The sequence below is a fragment of the Ovis canadensis genome, chromosome 12, assembly GCF_042477335.2.
Source record: "Ovis canadensis isolate MfBH-ARS-UI-01 breed Bighorn chromosome 12, ARS-UI_OviCan_v2, whole genome shotgun sequence".
Lineage (NCBI taxonomy): Eukaryota > Metazoa > Chordata > Mammalia > Artiodactyla > Bovidae > Ovis > Ovis canadensis.
In genome coordinates this window covers 65,960,873-65,984,482 of record NC_091256.1, presented here as the reverse complement: position 1 = coordinate 65,984,482, position 23,610 = coordinate 65,960,873, and the positions used below count along the sequence as shown (strand labels likewise).

The 23,610-nt window shown below is 38.6% G+C and overlaps 1 protein-coding gene across 3 annotated transcripts in view; it reads right to left on the bottom strand.

The window, feature by feature from the left end:
* Nucleotides 1–332: 332 nt before the first annotated feature.
* DARS2 (aspartyl-tRNA synthetase 2, mitochondrial) overlaps nt 333–23,610 on the bottom strand; it is a 27,697-nt gene continuing 4,419 nt past the window's right edge. For 2 of the 3 annotated variants that reach the window (XM_069546079.1, XM_069546077.1), the window contains exons 4-17: nt 23,289–23,390; nt 22,808–22,903; nt 21,238–21,361; nt 20,441–20,487; nt 19,018–19,124; nt 18,166–18,235; nt 17,219–17,398; nt 15,828–15,935; nt 13,290–13,352; nt 9,730–9,882; nt 4,722–4,940; nt 4,418–4,528; nt 2,371–2,446; nt 333–1,462 (exon numbers count right to left, since the gene is read on the bottom strand). In XM_069546079.1, the coding sequence (XP_069402180.1) occupies nt 1,248–1,462; nt 2,371–2,446; nt 4,418–4,528; nt 4,722–4,940; nt 9,730–9,882; nt 13,290–13,352; nt 15,828–15,935; nt 17,219–17,398; nt 18,166–18,235; nt 19,018–19,124; nt 20,441–20,487; nt 21,238–21,361; nt 22,808–22,903; nt 23,289–23,351 (1,632 nt within the window). In that variant the 5' untranslated portion in view covers nt 23,352–23,390 and the 3' untranslated portion in view covers nt 333–1,247. The remainder of the gene's footprint in view (nt 1,463–2,370; nt 2,447–4,417; nt 4,529–4,721; nt 4,941–9,729; nt 9,883–13,289; nt 13,353–15,827; nt 15,936–17,218; nt 17,399–18,165; nt 18,236–19,017; nt 19,125–20,440; nt 20,488–21,237; nt 21,362–22,807; nt 22,904–23,288; nt 23,391–23,610) is intronic. The other variant, XM_069546078.1, reaches the window with a different exon arrangement.

Sequence of the window (23,610 nt, the reverse complement as noted above, 5' to 3'; positions counted from 1 at the left end):
CTCCAGAGTACATCCACAAATGGGAAAAGATTGGGTTAAGGGACAAACTAGGGAAAAGCTCCACCTCCCTGATAGCTCAGCTGGTAAAGAATCCGCCTGCAATGCGGGAGACCTGGGTTTGATCCCTGGGTTGGGAAGATCCCCTGGAGAAGGGAAAGGCTACCCACTCCAGTCTTATGGCCTGGTGTGTGTATAGTCTACAGGGTTGCAATGTGCTTATGGCAATGTGAGAAAAATAGACTGGAATGTAAGAATATTTGTATTTATAAATTGTAAATCAAAAGAATGTTAAAGCAAAAGTGAAGATAAAGTAGAAAAGAACAATCAAGACATTCCCATTTTATAAGTCTTTACTTGTGTCAACAAAATGTGTAAAAAAATGAGTAAATTCCAGTGTTCACTTTTCTACATTTGAGGTTGCTTTAAGGTTAATATTTTTAGTTATAATTGAGGAAAATTTATTCAGGGATTCATGATTATTTAAAAAATAGAAATATAAACAATAATGATTAGTGATATTACTGTTTTCCTTTTTACCACAGATGTCAGTTTTGTTTAACCTAAAATTATAAAGTACATAGTATTTTAGTATAAAATACCAGTATTCTGTTTCCAGGTGGATAATATTTCATTTAAGTAATGCCTGAAAGGTTTTCAGAGCATATTTACTCACTTTATCTTCCACATAATATTTATCTCCTAGGATTCTGACAAGAGCAGGGATTCAGGGAAAGTACTGTTTATATTTCATATATGCAGAAAGGGAGGCCAAGAGAGATTTACACAACTTGCGGGGTAAAGCACTGTTTAACACTTTGTGACCTTTATTTCAGTGATTTTTTTTTTGTGCTTTATGTCATGTTGCTTCTCACTATATTACATTGATAGTATAAATGTCATTATCCAGGTTATTTTATAGGATTCTCTTGGTGAAGCTGGTTGCACTGACCTCTCCATCAACTGACCAGTCCAATGGGGCAAGAATTTTTCCACATTTTTACATGTGATTTGACTACCTCTGTCCTAAGAGAACAGTCTACTATCTGAGTATAAAAAATGTGATTTTAAAAAAGTTCCAAATAAATAATCCTAGTAATGCATGTTATCATGAAAACTGGATACTGTTTCTTCATTGAGGTGAAGACTGTAGCCTGGATTTCTTCCATCTAAAAACTTGAAGTCAGATCTGTGGCCGAACTCCAGATCTGATTTTAGCCTTGGGGAAATAAAGGACAAAATTAAATAGCTCAACTTTCTGAAAGGCATGGATGATTTGATGAGCTCTTTCCTGTTTCTGCATCTGTTGGCCAGGAGACCTGGATGTGATAGGGCTTCAGTTCCTCAGGAGGGATAAAATCTGGGGCATTGCTCATGAGGTCGTGCCCACGGAAGGATTTGGGGAAGGCGATGACATCTCTGATGCTTGGTGCTCCAGTGACAAGGCACATCAGTCTGTCTAACCCTGTAAAATATAAAGTTGATAACTGAGAACATAATCTAAGGTTGAGGGTGACTTAGTTTTTCTTAAAGGTTATACAAAACTTTTAAGTAAGAGCCTTTAATAAGTTGCAGCTAATCATAGTTCCCTGGCCTTTTTAGGGAACTTTTGTTTGAGAGGTGCTTTTCTATCTCATTCTAGAAAAGTGCTCAGGACTAATATTCACATGCGACTGGGATTAACAGTCACAGCAATTAATGAGACCTTAGCAAGTGCTCACTGAAGGCTGAACAAAATTAGGTACTATGCACGGGACTCCAAAAACACAGAAGGATGTCCCTGTTGTTGAGGGCCTACAATCTAGGTAAGCTTCCTAGAACCTCTCACATTCTTTTCTTGTTTGAAAAAACTAGCAATGTAAGCAACCAGGGCCATCAGAAAGGCACTGGCATATTCCTAATTTCACATAAGCTGAATACTGTGGAGCAGTACTTTTCATACTCCTATGAACGTGTCTGAGCCTCCAGGGAAGTGAGCAATATTGACTTAAGACTGTCTAGTTTTATTCTATTAAAAGACATTTTCAAATGCAAATTATCAGTTAAGTTTTATCTTTATAACTGGTTAAATATATTTTTAAAAATATATCATCAGGGAATCGCCTGGTGGTCTAGTGGTTAGGACTCCATGCTTTCATTGCTCAGACCAGGTTCAATCCCTGGTCTGGGAACTAAGATCCCACAAGCCACACAGAATGGGGAAAAAAATATCAAAATGAAAAACACCAAATTCTTTTAGAACTCTTAGGCTCACCTCATACCCTCTTTACTCCTCCACTTCCCCAACCCCACCCTTCCTCATAAGCTGAGAGCCCAAATTTGACACTTCGGCAATGGACTGAAACAAGGATTAAAAAAGGACAGATTGTTTACCTAAGGCAATTCCTCCATGAGGGGGCGCCCCATAATCTAAAGCCTGGAGCAGATGGGAGAGCAATTTCACATCTTCCTGAAATTCAAAAGATAATTTAAATACATACTAAGGGCCCACTGCTGCTGCTGCTGCTAAGTCGCTTCAGTCGTGTCTGACTCTGTGTGACCCCACTAGGTGCCACAATAATACAATTAGTTGCTAAAGGGAAAATAAAAGTTAAATTAAAAAAGTACTTTTAGAGGCCTACAGTTTAGCAAGAGAATATGACAAGTCAGGGGTACTACAACATGCAGAGAAATGCCTGGGGCTCAGTAAATGCAGCTATTATGCTGATAATGCAGACAGAGTAAGACCAATTAAAGACGTGGGATGTGGCCTCAGAAAAAGAGGGTGAAAAGGAGGACCTGGTCCTGTCACATGGGCTAAGAGGCAAGGTTATCAGGAAGGCAACAGTGCAGATGCTGCCAGAAGATAAGACAGCTTGTGGGCTAACAACAGGCTGCTGGATCTGATGACCACGGGCAAGATAACTTTTATGGGCAATGCCTGTGGAAATGTTGCAACTGTGTCTGAAATGGTTCCCCAACCAGACTACAGATCACAATCAAGTCGGGGAGACTTTAAGGAACAAATGCCCAACTCTCACATCTAGAGCTTTTTTATCTTAATTGGTCTGCTGAGGAAAAGTGAGTGGTTTTCTTGTTTTGTTTTTAATGCTTTAGAAGTGATTCTGTTCTAATGTGCAGAAGGGCTGAGAGACACTGGTGTGTATGAAGAGAAGTTCAAGCAATGTATTCTCACTGACATTTTGAGAAGCTTGAAAGGAATAAAGCAAAAAAGAAGCTGGGAAACTGGTGGCTAGGGATTTTGACTTAAGAGGAGAAAAGTTAAGGGAGTTTGTAACGTTTTTAAAGCTAGAGTGTTCTGAGTTCTCCAATGCTGTTCTCAGAAATAAAGTTCCTCAATCCCAAATAACCCACTCCACAAAGTGATCTTTTAGGATCAGACTCTCTTGGACCTCCTGGACCAAAGATTTCCAAGGATTTCTTGGGCCTCCTGAAATCCATCCTAGCCTCCTGAAGAGTCATCAACAAACCACAGAGTCTTAGGCTTGCATCTACATAGACTCTTCTGAAATTTCTGATTAACCCACTCTCCGTCATTATCATTAAAATCTACTCCACCTCAAATACTAAGTGACATAAAATTCTTTCAAATCGCTTTCCTTTTCTCTAGCAGTATCAATATTTTCAGGACTTCCCTGGTGGTCCAGTGGTTAAGATTCTGTACTTCCACTGTAGGGAGCATGGGTTCAATCCCTAGTTGCAGAACTAAGATCTTGCATGCCCTGTGGTGTGGCCAAAACTGCACCCCCCCCTCCCCCCCAAACAACACAATTTTCAGCCACTTCAGACCACATCCATTTTGGAGCAGTGCAGTGATTAGGAGGTTGGGAGCTTGGGTTCAAGAGCAACCCTGCCTGGTCCTGAATCCTGGTGCTGCTTGTTTCTGTGCTATGTGACTTTAGGCTAGGTTCATTAATCTGTTTATCTTTAAAATAAGTAGAATAAGGGTCTTAATTTAAAAAGTAAGTGTGAGGGAACTACCCTGGTGGTCCAGTGGTTAAGAATTTGCCTTGTAACACAGAGCATGTGGGTTCAATCTCTGGTTGGGGAATTAAGGTCCCACATGCTGCTGAGCAGCTAAGCCCTTGCACCACAACTACTAAGCCCATGTGTTTCAGAGCCTGTGCCGTAACTATAGAGTCCACAACTAAGGTCTGACACAAAAGAAATAAATAACTGTGAGGATTAAATGTGTCCATGCATATAAGGTACTTAAACAGTGCCCGACATATGGGCACTGGGCATATGGTCACTAAAAAATACCCATTATTTTCATTTATTTTTCAAAGTCTAACACTAAAGGTAGAGAAATAAGCTGACACTATTCTGTAGCTAGCGAATCCTCCATTCATAACAAATTTTAACAAAAGAGACAAATATTAGGGTTTTAGAAAAAGGCCAGGTGAGAAGATGATGTTACCTTTAGTACTGTGGCCAGGATGTAATGCTGAATCTCTGAATTATGAATTCGGATAGAACCACCTCCTATCTCATTGCCGTTTAAAACCAAGTCATAGTGTTGGCTACGGACCTAGAAGATTCAAAGAGCCTTTGTGTTAGAGAAAAATCTCTGGTTTTCTGTTCCATAGGTTAGCTACTTAGGGACAATGGCTCAAATCTGACAATTTCTTCTGGGGCTTCTGGAACTGGGTCAGACCATGAAACCTGAAGTTCTCTGCCTTGCTTCCGTATTTCCTTTTAATTTGGAAGTATAGCTATCATACCTTGTGGGGCTCAGTGTAAAGAAGGTGAATGTCATTTGGATGGGGAGCAGTAAATGGGTGGTGGGCTGACTCCAGCTCTTGGGGATTTTCCTCCTTGGGAAGGAAGAGGGGGAAATCCACCACCCAAAGGAAAGAGAACAGAGCTGGGTCACGAAGCACCACTCCTCTTGCTTCTAGAAGGTCAGCACACTCCAGTCGTAATTTTCCCATCAAAGAGCACTGCAAACAGAAGATACAAACGTTAACTGCTGTGACAGAACAGGCAGCAAATGACACATGTGGATTCTAAAGCCAGGCCTTTCTCTCAGAAGTAAAAGTCGCTCAGTTGTGTCCGACTCTTTGTGACCCCATGGCCTATTCAGTCCATGAAATTCTCTAGGCCCGAATACTGGAGTGGGTATCCCTTCCCTTCTCCAGGGTATCTTGCCAAGCCAGGGATCAAACCCAGGTCTCCCGCATTGCAGGCAGATTCTTTACCAGCTGAGCCACAAGGGAAGCCTAAGAATACTGGAGTGCATAGCCTTTCCCTTCTCTAGGGCATCTTCCTGACCCAGGAATCGAACTGGCGTCTCCCGCATTGCAGGCAGATTCTTTACCAATTGAGCTATCCAATCTACAGATTTACAATTTACAATTTACTCTCTGCCTCTCAGGAGAGAAGGATCTGAGGATGATCTGCGACACTGCTGAGGATGATGGCCACACTCAGCAGATTTGGTGAGTATTTGCTAACACAGTGACTTCAGAACACAGGTACCAGAGCTTGATTAACATGGGTCTGTATCTCAGTTTGGCTACTGACTAACTCCTGTGCACCTTTTCCCATAGTAAAATGGAGATAAAATATCTACTCTAAAGACTGTTGTGAAGATCAAGTCAGATAAGCTCTGTAATGTGAACGAGCCATTATGATGAGTATTTCCTTTACTGAAGGATTGTGGGGAGGAGCTGATGAGAGGCTGTATACACTTAACATTCAATAAATGTTGGCCATTATTAGAGAGGCAGTATGGGTTAGAGGTTACATTAAGAGTGTGACTTCTGGAACCAGACTTTGAGGGTTAGAACTCAGGGTCCTCCACCTCCTAGCTGTGTGAGTGTGAACAAATTCTTAACCTCTGTGCCTCGATTTTCTTGTTGTTGTGTAGTCGCTTAGTCATGTCCAACTCTTGCAACCCCATGGACTGTAGCCTGCCGGCTCCTCTGTCCATGAGATTCTCCAGGCAAAAATACTGGAGTAGTGTATATCTATGACTGATTCATGCTGATGTTTGGCAGAAAACAACAAAATTCTGTAAAGCAATTATCCTTCAATTAAAAAAAAAAAAAGAATACTGGAGTGGGTTGCCATTTATTTCTCCACTCAAAGCTTTCTTTTTTTTCCCCCACACAACATGTATAATTCCCTGGCTAGGAATCAAATCCATGGCCCCTGCAGTGGAAGCACAGTCTTAACCACCTAGACCACTGGAGAAGTCCAAGTGTTCTGTCTTTAAAATGGTAACAGTATCAGCATTTCTCTCAATAGGGTTGGCATGAGGATTAACTGAGTTAATATATACACTAAGTACTTTGAACAGTGCTAGGCAAGCAGATCAAGCTAACTGTGATAAGTGCTAACTATGACAGGCAGGGCACTCCTGAGAAAGAGCAGTTAGAACAGGAGACGCGCTTGCATGCATGCATACGTGTCACTCTGTAGCCTATTCTATCTGACACTTAGATATCCACACAGGGCACCTTCACTGTGACACATTCAGAATGCTAATGTTATTCCACATACATCAGGTTTCCAGTGTTCTCTCGAGGAAGTCCCAGCAGGAATCAGAGCAATACCGTTCCTGAGAGGAGAACATGAGCAGTTTTCAGTTCCTACCAGGGAAAAATTTAATAGCCAAATGAATCGGTGATAGGATTTTTAATACAAAATTCCAAATTCTTTTTTAAGAAATGCATTGAAACGTTGTAAAAACAATCATCAATCAACTAAAGTAAGTATTAAAAAAAAAGGCACTGACAATAAAATCTGTAATTAACTGGTGAATCCCCTAGCAAATTTAACAGTACTGGCTCATGGCTGGTAGTCAAAAATAATGTTCATAAATGAATGAATTTAAAAAATGACTGTAGTTTCAAAAAAAGTTGTAATTAAATAACTTTCTTCACTCTTATTGCAGGGAAAGGGAAGGGCAGTAGATTAACTTAGGCTTGTAGCTGAACCCGGAAACTATTCCTTTGGAAGAAATAATGATAGAGAAGCACAGTACAAATATAAATTAGTAGAATAAACTTGATAAAGTACAAATTAGGCACTATAAAAATATACGATAGTGCAAGGATGACTTTTTAATCATGCTTGACATTTACTGTATATTTAGTATGTTTTCTTTCTTTTTCATGGCTGTGCCATGTGTCATCTGGGATCTTAGTTCTCTGACCAGGAACTGAAACTGGTTCCCACCGGGTGGAAGCACAAAGTCCTAACCATGGGGCCACCAGAGAATTCCCTACAGTATATTTTCTTTTTAAGTATTTCTTTTCTTTTTTGGCTGCATGGGACATGGGATATTATTTCTTTGAAGAGGGACGGAACCCACACCCACTACATGCATAGAGTCTTAACCACTAGCCCATCATGGAAGTCCCCCCATCCACAGTATATTTTCAATATTCATGTTTGAGTTTTATACCATACTTTACAATTGCACTCATCTCACATGCTAGTAAAGTAATGCTCAAAATTCTCCAAGCCAGACTTCAGCAATATGTGAACTGTGAACTTCCAGATGTTCAAGCTGGTTTTAGAAAAGGCAGAGGAACCAGAGATCAAGTTACCAACATCTGCTGGATCATGGAAAAAGCAAGAGAGTTCCAGAAAAATATCTATTTCTGCTTTATTGACTATGCCAAAGCCTTTGACTATGTGGATCACAATAAACTGTGGAAAATACCAAAAGAGATGGGAATACCAGACCACCTGACCAGCCTCTTGAGAAATCTGTATGCAGGTCAGGAAGCAACAGTTAGAACTGGACATGGATCGACAGACTGGTTTCAAATAAGAAAAGGAGTATACGTCAAGGCTGTATATTGTCACCCTGTTTATTTAACTTATATGCAGAGTACATCATGAGAAACGCTGGACTGGAAGAAACACAAGCTGGAATCAAGATTGTCAGGAGAAATATCAGTAACCTCAGATATGCAGATGACACCACCCTTATGGCAGAAAGTGAAGAGGAACTAAAAAGCCTCTTGATGAAAGTGAAAGCGGAGAGTGAAAAAGTTGGCTTAAAGCTCAACATTCAGAAAACGAACATCATGGCATCTGGTTCCATCACTTCATGGGAAGTAGATGGGGAAACAGTAGAAACAGCGTCAGACTTTATTTTTGGGGGCTCCAAAATCACTGCAGATGGTGACTGCAGCCATGAACTTAAAAGACGCGTACTCCTTGGAAGAAAAGCTATGACCAACCTAGATAGCATATTCAAAAGCAGAAACATTACTTTGCTGACTAAGGTCCGTCTACTCAAGGCTATGGTTTTTCCTGTGGTCATGTATGGATTTGAGAGTTGGACTGTGAAGAAGGCTGAGTGCTGAAGAATTGATGCTTTTGAACTGTGGTGTTGGAGAAGACTCTTGAGAGTCCCTTGGACTGCAAGGTGATCCAACCAACCCCTTCTGAAGGAGGTCAGCCCTGGGATTTCTTTGGAAGGAATGATGCTAAAGCTGAAATTTCAGGACTTTGTCCACCTCATGTGAAGAGTTGACTCATTGGAAAAGACTCTGATGCTGGGAGGGATTGGGGGCAAGAGGAGAAGGGGACGACAGAGGATGAGATGGCTGGATGGCATTACTGACTCGATGGATGTGAGTCTGAGTGAACTCTGGGAGTTGGTGATGGACAAGGAGGCCTGGTGTGCTGTGATTCATGGGGTCGCAGATTCGGACACGACTGAGCAACTGAACTGAATTGAACTTGTGTATTTTACAATGAAGGCACAATACAGTCCATAGGGTTACAGAGTTGGACACAACTGAAGCAACTTAGCATGCACACACAAACCACATTTTGTATATTTTACAGTGATCTCTAAAGTTAAATCCACTGTTCCATACATCTCCTGAAGAAAGGTGATTTAGCCAGTGTGTGGTAGCGTGTACCACCTCCCAGTTGCTGCTCCTGAGGAAAAAGGATTCTGTTTCAGCTAAGTAGGATCAGGGGTGTCTGCCAGCCCAGCAGCCCTTCAGCAGTCTGATCCGTCCCTCCACATTTTCAGAAATGCATTCTATACAAAAGTTTGGGACTACCAACTGTTCTTAATCTGCTAAACTTCAAAACTGAAAAATTTTTTCACAGTTGTACAATGAGTATTAATAGCCCTCTCTCCACCTAAGTGGCTTTCCTAATTGGAGCCAGATATAATCTGTGAGAGCAATGCCAATGGAGGCTGGCAGCTGATGCAAAAACTATAGTTTTTACATAATGCATTATAAAATGCAAAAAGACATTTATTAATATAAAAACTGGCCTTCTCTATTGGCGCACTGGATAAGAATCCACCTGCCAATGCAGGGGACACATGGAACTTTATCAATAAGACCAGAATCCTGGTCTGGGAAGATTCCACATGCCATGGAGCAACTAAGCCTGTGCACAACAACTACTGAGCCTGAGCTCTCCAGACTGCGAGCAGCAAGAACCAAGCCCGAGTGCTGCCATTACTGAAGACTGCATGCCCCAACTGTGTGCTCTGCAAAAAGAGAACCCTGTGCAATGAGAAGCCCCTGCTGGCCTCAACTAGAGAAAAGCTCATGCAGCAACGAAGACCCAGTGCAGCTAAAAATCAATAAAATTATAAAATATATATATATATATAAAACCATGCAGAGCAGCTCCATTTTATGAAATTAACAGTCAATTTCAAATATGTACTATACACACAGGAGAAGAGAGGCATCATCAACACCAACAGCACAGAAACCTGGAGGTAATTTTTCTTACTGCTTTCTTGTGCTCTCCGGCAGTGAGCAGGACCACATCCTCTTCTTGGGTCTCCAACAGTTTGACGAGTCCCAAGCCTTGCTCCTCCATTATGAACTTAGCAACTGGAGAATTCCAGGTTTCATTGGTTTTCAGGAATATAGGTAAGACTTCCTGATAAAGAAAAAGACTTACGGTTTTTAAAAAGCAGGGGTGATTTATTTTTCCTCTAGTACAAAGATTTATTGTCTCCAAAAGAAAAAGAGATTATCTTGAGATTATCTCTATTTCCTCCCTGATACTAAAGGAATCTAAAAAGTAATCTCACCAAAATGAAAAACAACAATAACAACAAAAAAAAAAAAAAAAAAAAAAGGAAAGAAGGGTGGGAAGGGATGCTAACAAATAAGAGATTTGTGAAAATTTTTGGCAGGTTGCATGTGAGTGCAATAGGAATGACCAAAGAAGCAAGATGAAGGAAGCTCTAGCCTAGAGAACAGTGGAGCAGCTTCAGCACAAGAAGGAACTGATAGGGCCTAACACGTGGATACACCCCTATCTTCATCCCATACAAGGAACAAGCTCATTTCTGTCCCCTGCCCACCCCATCCCCATCCTCCAGTGAACAAACAATTAAGGGAAACTGTTGTTTGTTCTTGCTCCCCTCTATTGCAGCAGGGGCCACAGTAAAGACTTGCCTGAATTTTTTTTTTTTTTTAAAGAAGGAACTGATCTCACCCTGCAAAATTCTGAGGCACAGGGCCTCCGGAAAACAGGCAACCATCTTGCTGCTCACTCAAAAGTAAACCTAACCATTTACAAAGGGCCCTTTAAACAGCTTTTGAAATAGCTCATTCTTAAATATGTATAACTAATAATCACTACACACTGAATAAGCTAAAGCATTAAAAAAAAAAAGACCCCTAGAGGAAAAAGATAATTTAGGGACCAAAAAAACTCGAATCTTCAAAGGTATTAAAAAAGATACTTTATCAATAAAACCAGAATAAAATGCAAAGAAGCAAGCAAGAACTAATAGTATATAAAAATATGACTACTTAAATTTCAACAGGAGAGCTGAAGAAATCTTCCTGAAAGAATAAAAAGACAAAATGATGGAAAGGACGTGAAAACAAAAGAGACATGCAAGTTACAAAAAGAGGTCCAACACACAAGTAAAGAAGAAAGAAATTAAGCTTCATATTTAAAAGGCCCCTCAAGTGTGCAACACATGGAATGTTACTTCCATGTCTTGGTTATTGTAAATAGTGCTGCTATGATCACTGGGGTGCATGTATCTTTTCAAACTAGAGTTTTCCTCTTTTCTAGATATATGCTAGGAGTGTGATTGCTAGAGCAAATAGTTAACTCTATTTTTAGTTTTTTAAGGAAAAAAACTCCATACTGTTCTACATATTGGCTGCATCAATTTACATTCCCACCAACAGTGTAGGAAAGTTCCCTTTTCTTCACATCTTCTCTGGCTTTTATTATTTACATAGACTTTCTGATGATGGCCATTCTGACTGGTGTGAGGTGATATCTCATTGTAGTTTTGGTCTGCATTTCTCTAATAATTGGTCATCTGTATGTGTTCTTTGGAGAAATGTCTACTTAAGTCTTCTGCCCAGTTTTTGATTGGGTTCTTTGGTTTTTTGATATTCAGTTGTATGAGCTGTTTGTAAATTTGGAAAATATGCTCTTTGTGGTCACATCATTTGCAAATATTTTTTCCCAGTCCATAGGTTTCCTTTTTGTTTTGTTTATGATTTCCTTTACTGAACTAAAGCTTGTAAATGTGGCTAGGTCCCATTTGCTTGTTTTTACTTTTATTTCTTTTGCCTTGGGAGGCTGATCCAACAAAGAACTGCTACAGTTTATGTCAGAGAAAGTTTTGCCTATGTTCTCTTCTAGGCATTTAAAGGTGTCATGTCTTATATTTTAAACATTTAAGCCATTTTGAGTTTACTTTTGTTTATGGTGTGACAGTATGTTTGAAGTGTGTTTTTACATGTGGCTGTCGAGCTTTCCCAATACCACTTGCTGAAGAGACTGTCTGGGTAGGCCATTTTCAATAGACTACTACAGAGTTTATACAGTTATGATCAGTGAATATATAATTCTGTATCTCCTTTCCTTACAGATCATTACAGCCTGAACATTTCCCCTACGTTACAAATTTCAAAAAGGAACTTTAATATTTATTTCCTTAATTCTTCCTTAATTAAACCACTCCCATATGATTTCATTTTATTCCTATAAATAATACTGAGAGGGTAACAGGCAGGAAGTCCAGGGGTCTCCAACAAATGTCAGACATTTTTATCTCTCTCAAGCGGCAGGAGGAGAAAAACTAGCGATATTTAAAAGAAGGTTCTCATAAAATACTGTGTTGCCATAATAACACCTGTTAGACCTGAAGTTAACTATTCTCAAACCTTGAGATAACCAATGCATTTTTCTTATGGAAATGTTTGTCTTAAGCTATGCTAATGTGCTATGCATTTACCCCAAACTCTGTCTTCAAGTCGGTCCCACCTCATGGCTCAGGACCTTCTTGACAAACCAATATGTTATACTCAGATATGGTTCCCCTAATCTATGTAAACGAAACTATTTGTATGGTAATCTGTCCTTCTACAAGATTCAAGTTAATCATTTTATGGCCCAAGATGAACCACTTGGTGCCAAAATTATCCCAAAATGCATCTTATGGGTGAGAGGCCTGGTACCATTCTGAGTTTTAAGACATTCCTTTCTTTCCTTAACAGACTGCTAGTGACTATATAACATCCAGCTGAAGACTAGCAGTGGAGTACTCTTTTCTGCCCCCTTCTGATGCCTATGTCAGAAGCTTTCTCTATCTCCTTTATACTTTAATAAAACTTTATTACACAAAAGCTCTGAGCGATCAAGCCTCGTCCCTGGCCCCGGACTGAATTCTTTTCCTCTGGGGGCCAAGAATCCCGGCGTCTTTTCATTCAACAACAACCTTTCAGTACTGTCTGTAAGTGTCCTCATATCCAAGATCCTTCCTTTAAGGTATAGAAAATTACTGACTCAAAGAGCACGACTATTTTTAAAGTTACTGAGTCCAAAATGATCGAGGCAATCCACACTTCCAGTGACAGTGTAAGAATGCCCATTTCCGGCTCCTTTTCCTCCAGATTCTAGTGTGGCCGTTCACCAAGCCAAGCACACGAAGTGCATCTAAGGACAGGCATATTCAGAATTTAAAAGAAGGGTATGGGAAGAATAATGAATATTGGCTTTCTTTCACACTAACCATGCTTCATTTAAACCTTGGGCTTTATTTAATCTTCCCAGCTGCATTAAAGTACTATTATTTATTTTAAAAGGCTACAGTTGACATTTGCATTCTGATTAATGGTAAATTCAACTAAGTTGGAGTCTTGGAGTTATACCTAGGGGTAAAACTAACTTTCAAAAGAAAAAGAAGAAAAGTAGAAGACTGATCTGAAATAACAAACCTCTCAAGACTAATGATAGCATAAGAGTACAAGCAATTAATAGTTAAAAATATTGAATCCCTAAAAGAAAGGAAAAAACATGTTCCTTACCTCATTAAAATGGTCAGCTGCAAATTTTCTAATGGACTCAATATCCTTCCTTTTGAAGTATTTCTGATGAGAGAAAAAGTAAATTCATTAATATGACAGCTTCACAAACATGTCTATGAAATGGGAAAGAAATATATTTTGTATCTTTCCACTATAATAATAAGGTTCAATAAAGATTTAATTTCTATTGTCAAATGACAAAATTTTAAGGCTTGCTTCAGGGTGTATTCTTTCTAATTCAGCAGGTCTCAATGGAAACAGCTGTGAATGTACTCCACAGAAGACTGTGCATACATAATATGTTAAAAATGTATCTTTACAACTGAATTGTGAAAGATCAACAAAATCAATAAGAAGGCTTGGAATTTGATTATTTCAGTTCACTTAAAATTCTTTTATCTTATTTCTTTAAATTATCCCGGTGTGTTTCTAAGTGAGACTCTATGGCTGTCATCATCACTAATACTCATGGAGCTCAGGTATGGGAGATAAAAAGAGGCTTACATGGCTCATGACCCTGTAGTCTACATGGAGTTCATGACCCTTCTCATCTACCTGGGAAAGAATGGATATACTCAAATTGGGATAAATAATATCAAGCAATATATGTTATACTGAGCTTACCTGAACACATTCAATATATCTGGACTAGAGTATGGGCACCAAATTACTTTCCACTGAACATATGAAGTGAATAAAAACTAATGGTATTGAATTCTTATACCCATTTTAAATATACTAATATGTTTATATATCCAACTGAGTAGTCTTTCAAAATAGTCATTGTATTCAAAATACATTTGGAATTCCTCTTCCTAAATTATTTCCAAAGCAGATGTGCTAACTACAGAAAAAAGACGTGTCCCGTTACTAAAGAGCCCATGCTTACCCAACCCAACAATTCTCCTACTCTCATCTCCACTCCTTTTGGTTTTCATAGCTCCACCTCCTTTCTCTTCCCCTGTTATTAATACAATAGAGCCCAGAGCCTCAGAAAACCCGAACCAACAAGCAATGGCTATGCTAAAACTGATACAGAACTGGGAGCCTTTGGACAAACAGGCTGAAAGCAGAAAAATAATCCCAAAGGAAGTACAGGAGAACTTCACAGCATTAAAAAGAAAAATAAAAGCACTAGATCTTGAGAGTGTAAACTCAAATTCATAAGGTTTTATCATTCTCTCCTTATAGTTCTAGAGACACTCAGTTCAGTTCAGTTGCTCAGTCGTGTACGACTCTTTGCGAACCCACGGACTGCAGCACTCCAGGCCTCCCTGTCCATCACCAATTTCCTTCCAAGGAGTAACTGTCTTTTAATTTCATGACTGCAGTCACCATCTGCAGTGACTTTGGAGCCCCCCAAAATAAAGTCTGACACTGTTTCCACTGTTTCCCTATCTATTTGCCTTGAAGTGATGGGACCAGATGCCATGATCTTCGTTTTCTGAATGTTGAGCTTTAAGCCAACTTTTTCACTCTCCTCTTTCACTTTCATCAAGAGGCTTTTTAGTTCCTCTTCACTTTCTGCCAGAGGGTAGTATCATCTGCAAATCTGAGGTTATTGATATTTTTCCCGGCAATCTTGATTCCAGCTTGTGCTTCATCCAGCCCAGCGTTTCTCATGATGTACTCTGCATATAAGTTAAATAAGCAGGGTGACAATATACAGCCTTAATGTACTCCTTTTCCTATTTGAAACCAGTCTGTTGTTTCATGTCCAGTTCTAACTATTGCTTTCTGACCTGCATACAGGTTTCTCAAGAGGCAGGTCAGGTGGTCTGGTATTCCCATCTCTTGAAGAATTTTCCACAACTTATTGTGATCCACATAGTCAAAGGCTTTGGCATAGTCAATAAAGCAGAAATAGATGTTTTTCTCAAACTCTCTTACTTTTTCAAGGATCCAGTGGATATTGGCAATCTGATCTCTGGTTCCTCTGCCTTTTCTAAAACCAGCTTGAACATCAGGAAGTTCATGGTTCACATATTGCTGATGCTTGGCTTGGAGAATTTTGAGCATTACTTTGCTAGCGTGTGAGATGAGTTTAATTGTACATTAGTTTGAGCATTCTTTGGCATTGCCTTTCTTTGGAATTGGAATGAAAACAGACCTTTTCCAGTCCTGTGGCCACTGCTGAGTTTTCCAAAATTTGCTGGCATATTGAGTGCAGCACTTTCACAGCATCATCTTTTAGGATTTGAAATAGCTCAACTGGAATTCCATCACCTCCACTAGCTTTGTTCGTAGTGATGCTTTCTAAGGCCCACTTGACTTCACATTCCAGGATGTCTGGCTCTACATGAGTGATCACACTATCCTGATTATCTGGGTCGTGAAGATCTTTTTTTACAGTTTTGTGTATTCTTGCCATCTCTTCTTAATATCTTCTGCTTCTAGAGACACTATTAGACTCTATATGACAAATTACATTTTTATTTAAAGAGAATGTTTCTCTCTGAAGCTTAAATGTGCCAATGTTGAACATATTTACTTCCCAAATACACATTCTAGAGAAGATAAAGAATTGGCTCCACTTACTGCTCCTTTATGGATACATATGGCTTTGACAGTTCCTTGGGGTTTACTAAGGGCATCTTGGAGAAATCCAATTTCTGTGTTTCTGAACATGTCACTGATATCTACAATCTGGAAAATAGAAGAAAAGAAGGTAACTCAACGTGAGGTCATTTTTATCACAAAACCTTTTACAAACAAGATTTTAAAGAGGAGAGTCGATCTTAACATTTATAGAGCACATTCATTCAATGTTTACTGCAGGTTGGGCACCATAAAAATGTTAAGGTACTAATGTATTAGTAATAGTTCATTTATCTGTACAACAAGGGTATGAGGTAGGCCCTCTTATTATCCCCATTTAATAAAGAGAAAACCAAGGCACAAAGCAATGACTTGCCCGAAATAACACAGCCAGGAAGTACCAGAGCCAGAATTTAACTCAGGCAGCCTAACTTAAGAAGAACCACCATTTCACATTACAAAAGAAACAAGAAGTAGTTAACCTGGCTGCTGTAAGTAGGTAGGTAAAACTTTCTCTGTGTTACATGTTTTTCATTGTAAGAATTAAGTGCTGCCTATTTGTGGACCAGGCAGAATTCAGTTTCTAAGGAATCTACACTGAGAACCAAGATAAATAGCGTCAGCATTACAGCAATGAAGAACTGTTGCTCTCTAAGAGAAAATAAAGAGGCTTCCTAAGGGAAACTGCTCTGCGAATAAACATTTCCCATGTTTGAGCTCTTTACAGACCAGGGAAAGAGAATAAATAACCCTTCCAAGTCCATTTTAGCTTAAGAAAAATTCAAGGGGAAGGATTAAATTTTTTTTCTTTCAAGTTACCATTCATATCCATATAACTAATAACTTGTCAGTAGTAAAAACATAGCAAGAACCTTGCTCTTGAAATTGGATCTTGGAACACAGTAGATTAAAAAAAGGTATTGTAATGTTGCTGCTGCTGCTCCTGCTAAGTTGCTTCAGTCATGTCCGACTCTTTGCAACCCCACAGACGGAAGCCCACCAGGCTCCCCCATCCCTGGGATTCTCCAGGCAAGAACACTGGAGTGGGTTGCCATTTCCTTCTCCAGTGCATTGAAGTGAAAAGTGAAAGTGAAGTCTCTTAGTCGTATCTGACTCTTCGTGACCCCATGGACTGCAGCCTACCAGGCTCCTCCACCCATGGGATTTTCTAGGCAAGTGTACTGCAGTGGACTGCCATTGCCTTCTCCGATTGTAATGTTAACATGCTATTATTCTCTCTTGCTGTAGCTGCGTAACAACAAAAGTAACAAGCTAAGGGAACAGCAAAAAATATGATATAACAGTGTAACTGGTTGTAAAGGTTAAAGTGGTTCAAAACTGACTACAGGACCATTTGGGGGCAGAGTCCTGGGAAAAGTGAAGAAAAGTACCTTCATCCCAAAGCGAGTGTCAGGTTTATCAGTTCCATAGCTGGCCAGTGCCTCAGCAAAAGGCATAGAAGGAAAAGGGACCACCACAGGATCTTTGTCACTGGGCCACGAATACTGGAGCAAGCCCTCAGTTAGACTCTGGACACCCGTCTGGTCTACAAAGGACATCTCTATGTCAATCTGAAACCGAAACAACATATGGAAACTAACTTGAACAGCCACCATATTAATATAGACATACACAGTTATGCATTCCTCTTGTTTCAAATTACCATTGGACTCTGTTCTTACTACGTGGGGGAGCAGGTTAAATATTGTAGGATGTCTGTTTTGTGCCAGGCACCGTGCTAATGCTCTACATACATCCAACTGTTAGTTCCCACAACTATCTCATGGCTGAAGGCTCAGAGAGGCTAAGTGACTTCTGAGTGTGTGCAGTTAAACTGTATTTGATCTTAATGTCTGTCCATCTTTAAATCTTACGGTTTTTGTGCTGCACCTACACTGGTTAATATGATCTCACATAGAAACTAAATCATAATAGCTTTGTTCACATTGACTAGATCTGTTTACAGATTAAATATCAACACAAGAAATTGTTGGTTTTAGTGCATAAGAGATTTTTTTAAAGAACATTATCATATCATGATCATTGAAACACTTTAGGAATCTGTCCTTCCTTAGTTTATGATCTTATTCCTTTTTCTAAATTTATTTTTTAATTGAAGGATAATTGCTTTACAGAATTTTGTTGTTTTCTGTCAAATATCAACATGAGACCATATTCTTTGTAAATGGATCAAAAATTAAATAATTAATGCCTTAACTACAGGTTGGTTTAATTAAATATCTGATAGATAAAATGCAATGACAAGAAAGTATAATTTCTGTCCACATTCTTGGGTGTAGCAAGGCTGAATCAATAAGAGACAAATGAATATAAGTACCTGAGTAAATTCGGGCTGTCTGTCTGGTCTCGAACCTTCATCTCGATAACATCGGGCAACCTGAAAATATCTACAATTGGAAAAGAGCATTAATTCAGTCAGGATTCTAGAAACACACACACACTTTCCCCTAATAGTTCCTGGCAATGTAGGCTATGAAATAATAATAATATTAAAACAACGTAAGAAACTGTAAAGTTCTTAATGATGCTCTAACCTAATCAGACATATGGTTGACCCATGAGAAGTTAACTACTCTGTATATTGTCTTAAAAATATACAATGGCACCTTTGGATGTTCATATATTAGAGTGACATACAGGACAGTCCATGCTTCTTTATACATACTCTTTTGCTTCAGCCAAACTGAAATACCCACTGCTCCATGAATACACTTGAGCCTTCCTGGGCTATGCTGTTCCAACATTCATTTTCACCTGCTAAAATGCAGCTCTGTCCCAGAAGGCCTAGATCACAAAGTTTTTAATGATATTCCCCCAAACAATGTAATTTCCAACTACTTAATGCAACCAGTTTGCAAGTCTCAGCATACTTATTTTTGGTTTACATCACACTTGGTTTTATTATCCTGTTTTGTCTTATAGATTCATCAGCTCGAGAGCAAAACTTATTCTTTTTTGTTTTTAACCCCTTGCCCCATCTATTAGCATAGAGCTTTGTACATGATGGACACCTAATAAATCTTTACATAATAACTACATGTTTTTAGGGTATTTTACAAGTATTTTCCAAACTCTCATACATTTTCGAACCTTCTTTTGAAAGATTAGACAATTTTGTGTTTCCTTTTCCCTCTTTTTTCTGATCACTGCTAGCATAAAGAAAGCTCACCTGTCTAGACCACCAACCATCAGAAGCTGCTTAAACTGTTGAGGACTCTGAGGGAGAGAATAAAACTTCCCAGGTTCCCTGGATGGTATAACAAACTCTTTTGCACCCTTTGAATGAGAGAGCGGGAGTGCAGAAATATTATTAAAAAAACATATCCAATAAATGGTAGAAGTCAATACTTCAGTTCCTCAATGAAATCAACTAAAGAGTAAAGTTCCCACAATGACAGTTCATTTCTTACTCATCCTTCAGTCCCCAAAAGGTTTACACATAGTAGGTTTTAAATAATACTTGTACATATTAAGTATACTGTGGAAAATTCTTCAAGAGATGGGAATACCAGACCACCTGACCCGCCTCTTGAGAAACCTGTATGCAGGTCAGGAAGCAACAGTTAGAACTGGACATGGAACAACAGACTGGTTCCAAATAGGAAAAGGAGTATGTCAAGGCTGTATATTGTCACCCTGCTTATTTAACTTATATGCAGAGTACATCATGAGAAATGCTGGGCTGGAAGAAGCACAAGCTGGAATCAAGACTGCCAGGAGAAATATCAATAACAACAGATATGCTTTGGCATAGTCAGTAAAGCAGAAATAGATGTTTTTCTGGAACTCTCTTGCTTTTTCGGTGACCCAGAGGATGTTGGCAATTTGATCCCAACTTAATATTATGTTTGTTGAGATGAATGCCCAATTCTGTTACTAGTCGAAAGTTTTTTTTTTTAATTTGGAATCCTGTTTATTTATTTATTATTTTGGGCTGTGCTGGGTCTTTGTTGCTATGCGGTGGTTTTCTCTAGTTGCAGCAATCAGGAGCTAGTCTCCAGCTGTGGGGTGCAGGCTTCTCAAATTGCAGAGCATGGGCTCAGGGTGCATAGGCTTCAGTAGGTGTGTTGCGTGGGCTCAGTAGTTGCAGCACATGGGCTTAGATGTTGTGTGGCACGTAGAATCTTTCTGGACCAGCGATAGAATCTGTGTCCCAGCACTGGCATGCTGATTCTTAACCACTGGACCAGCAGGGAAGTCCAACTAAAAGGATTTTGTGCATCAGTTCCTATGCAAGTAATTCTTAACTGCTTCTCTAAATTTAAACTATAATTTTATAAGTCCATGGATTGTATAAATACCAGTGTTTGGAAATGTCAGTTCTTAATGAACAAGTGATTTAGTTTTAAAGAACCAATTTGTTATTGATTGGTAGCTATAAACCTCAATGGAAAGAAAATGATATAGGATTAAAAGATTCTGACTAAAAGTACTAACCCATATTATTTTCTCAACTCTAAAAATACCTAGTTAATGTGACCATCCTAAGGCAGTAAAATAAAAGAAACAGAACTAAGGGAATATAAAAGCAAAGTGGTCTAGTTTCATAACAACAGGACATTATTAGTAGGTTGACTAAGGAATATACATACCCCTGGAGTCCTCTTGAATAATGTTGGTGTTTCTACATCTACAAAACCTAAAAAAGAGAGAAATGTCAGAATTTAATAGATGGGAATCTACCAAATATGAATTTACCAAGTACCGTCCAACAAATCTGAGGCTACCATTTAATTAGTAATTTTGACTGTAATAAGTTACCAAGCACATTAATGCTGGTTTCTACCAGTTCAAGAGGGAAGCTGAAGATTTTAATAAAATTCTGTTCTGTTCATAAAGTTTGTACTCTTGTCCTGAAATAATTCTGTTGATGGATTCTTGTGTATTAAACTGTTCTGGTTTTCCTGTTCCGCTAGCACAGCAAATATAACACAAATATAGTAGAAAAAAGTCCAGGGCTGATTGAAGAGTCTACTTTCATTCACATGACATCTCTTCTTCCTTTTCTTTTTTTCTTAAATTTTATTTAATTGGCTGCCTCAGGTCTTAGTTTGGGCATGTGGGATCTAGTTTCCTGACCAGGGATCAAACCTAGGCCCCCTGCTTTGGGAGTGCAGTCTTAACACTGAATCATCAGGCAAGTCCCTCATGTGACATTTCTGAGCTCCCAATAAATGATGTACAAGCATGAGAAACAATTAAGAAAGCTTACAGATAACAACCAAAGGGCTGGTCCACCTTCAGTGATGGGGAATATATAGCCGATGTACACAGGCACTATCACTTTGAAAAGTCTATATTTATGACCCAGTAGGGAACTAAATTGTGCTTATGTTATTAAATTATGCTCTAGGATAAGACACAAGGAAATTACTGTTTCTTTCCTTACCATGTAGATTACAGAGATATTCCCGCATTTTCATGACCATCTGAGATCTCAGTCGCAGGTTATACTGCATTTGGACACTACGCAAATCTAAGTAGCGGTACTGCAAACGAAGAGCCTCTGTTTTCTAAACAAATTTAAAGATTTTTATGTTTAAATATGCTTCAAATGTTAAAGTATTTCAAATGTTTCAAACATTAAAAAGATATTAACTTTAGACACAGACTGAATTTTCAAAAACTTTAACTCTATCTTTAGCTTCTACCAGTTGTATATACACCAGCATCCTTAATTCCTACAATTTCTAGGCTTGTTACTAGTACAGATTTTATGTTTTTCACGGAACCACACTTCACTGACAAGTCTATCTACTTTTCTAAACTTGTATCCATTCATTTTTCCCCTCCTCTTCTTTTCTTTTTTGACCACACCATGTGGCTTATTGAAATCTCAGTTCCCCAACCAGGGATTGAACCTGGGCCATGGCAGTGAAAGGATTCTGGAATCCTAACCACTAGGTCACCGGGAACTCTTTATCCATTCATTTTTAAGCCTGGAGTTTGATCTTGAAAAAACAGAAAAAGTAAAGATTTCAAAGATTATTAAAAAATAAACAGCAGAGCCAAAAACAGCCATGACTTTATCACCCGAATGGGAGAAGTGTAAGAAATTCAAGGGAACAGAGGACGACGCTACAACTGTACTAGTAGGAAGATGAGGAGGAGGTCTGCTTATTTTTTAAGATGGTAAATCTTTGCCTCCGTCTTGTGCTGACAACTTTAAAAAAAAAAAAAGTCCTTTCCCCAGAATAGGTTATTTCTTTGATACTAAAATAGAAATAGAAGAACTATCTGCCACTTCTCTTTTCATAAGCTTATAGCTGGGGGGAAACTGTATATTTCCTTCCCCTCCCATAACAAGGTCAATTCTGTAATTATATTGCTTTTTCTAATTAAATTAGGTACTGGGAATTCAAATGTAAGACAAAGTGGCCATACAATTAATTTAAAAATGTTTTATAGGTCAGTTTACAAATTAGGTGTTAAACAGGTAGCTATAGATTATTTGTGACAATTGTAGATAACTGTCACAAAGCTGAAAATTAGCTGGGCTTACATATTCGGGGCTGTCTAGCTTTCTCAAAGAATATTCTAAATTAAAGTAATCATATTTGTATGATTTATAAACATTTTATCATTGTTAGAGGCTTAAACTTAACATGTGCATTGTCAGAGGCTTAAACTCAATATATGCCATTTGGCCATTCCAATGGTAGACATAAATTTCCTTTCAAAATATAAAACCATAGCAACAAAAAAACTTGAACAAAATGACACGGAAGTCTTAAAGATAACCATGTTTCCAACTGTCTGAAAAAACGTTCTCGCTTAATGAAATGTTGATATTTAAGAACAGTTTACCAGGAAATTGTAAAACTAGAAGAATAATTCATGACATAGCTAAATAGAATGCTTAATTTCATAGAAAAACTTTTTCTTAAAACTTCAAAAACACTTTGCTGGTTACCAACATTTTCTAGACACTCTATTTTATTAGTAACAGAGGATGGCACCTTCATAAAGTCCTTAATTTCAAAGGGCAGCTTCTTGCAGGAATTCAGAAGTTTAGCTGTCTTAACTTTGATTTCAATCTCTCCTGTTGGCATTTTCTTAGAGAGAGAGAGAAAAGACCTGTTTTAAAAATCATTCAATCATGTACACAATGAATATTTATGAAACGCAAGCATTTATTTACATATGTAACATGCACGGGGTGCTAATAGTGCATAGTCTAAAACATAAATGTCTGTGTATGACTCTGACGTTCTTATGTGTCTTTGTGGCTGATGAGCTCATTAACAAATGTCTTAACGTGCACATTTATTTAGGTGCTTATTTCGCAGTGATGATTTTTAAATCTGTAGGTTCATCTGTAGAACCTGCAGAGCTTTAGTGCTAGATATCAAATAGATACACAGTCTCTGTTGCTTTAATGTGTTGATAGTGCAAATGTACACAGGTAAAATTTAAATAGACAGTTTCTAAATTACTAACTGGATTCTTCTGTCCTGGAGGTCGGGAAATTACTGTCCCAGACACCTGCACCACAGACTCCATGGGGGCTTCACATAAAATCTTCTTCACCGAAGCAGCAGACTACAGAGTAAGAGGGAAAAACAGTTCCAACAAACAAATGAACTTAGAACTCTGCAGCAACTAGATTATGGCTTAGAAAAATGTTAATACTCATAGCTTAATTACCATAAACACCAGGGCTGCCATTAATGACTTTATTAAATAATTTGGTTAAAAAAAAAAAGAAAAAGAATTTGGTAAATTGAATCCCCATTTTGATGCCATATAACCGAGCATATAA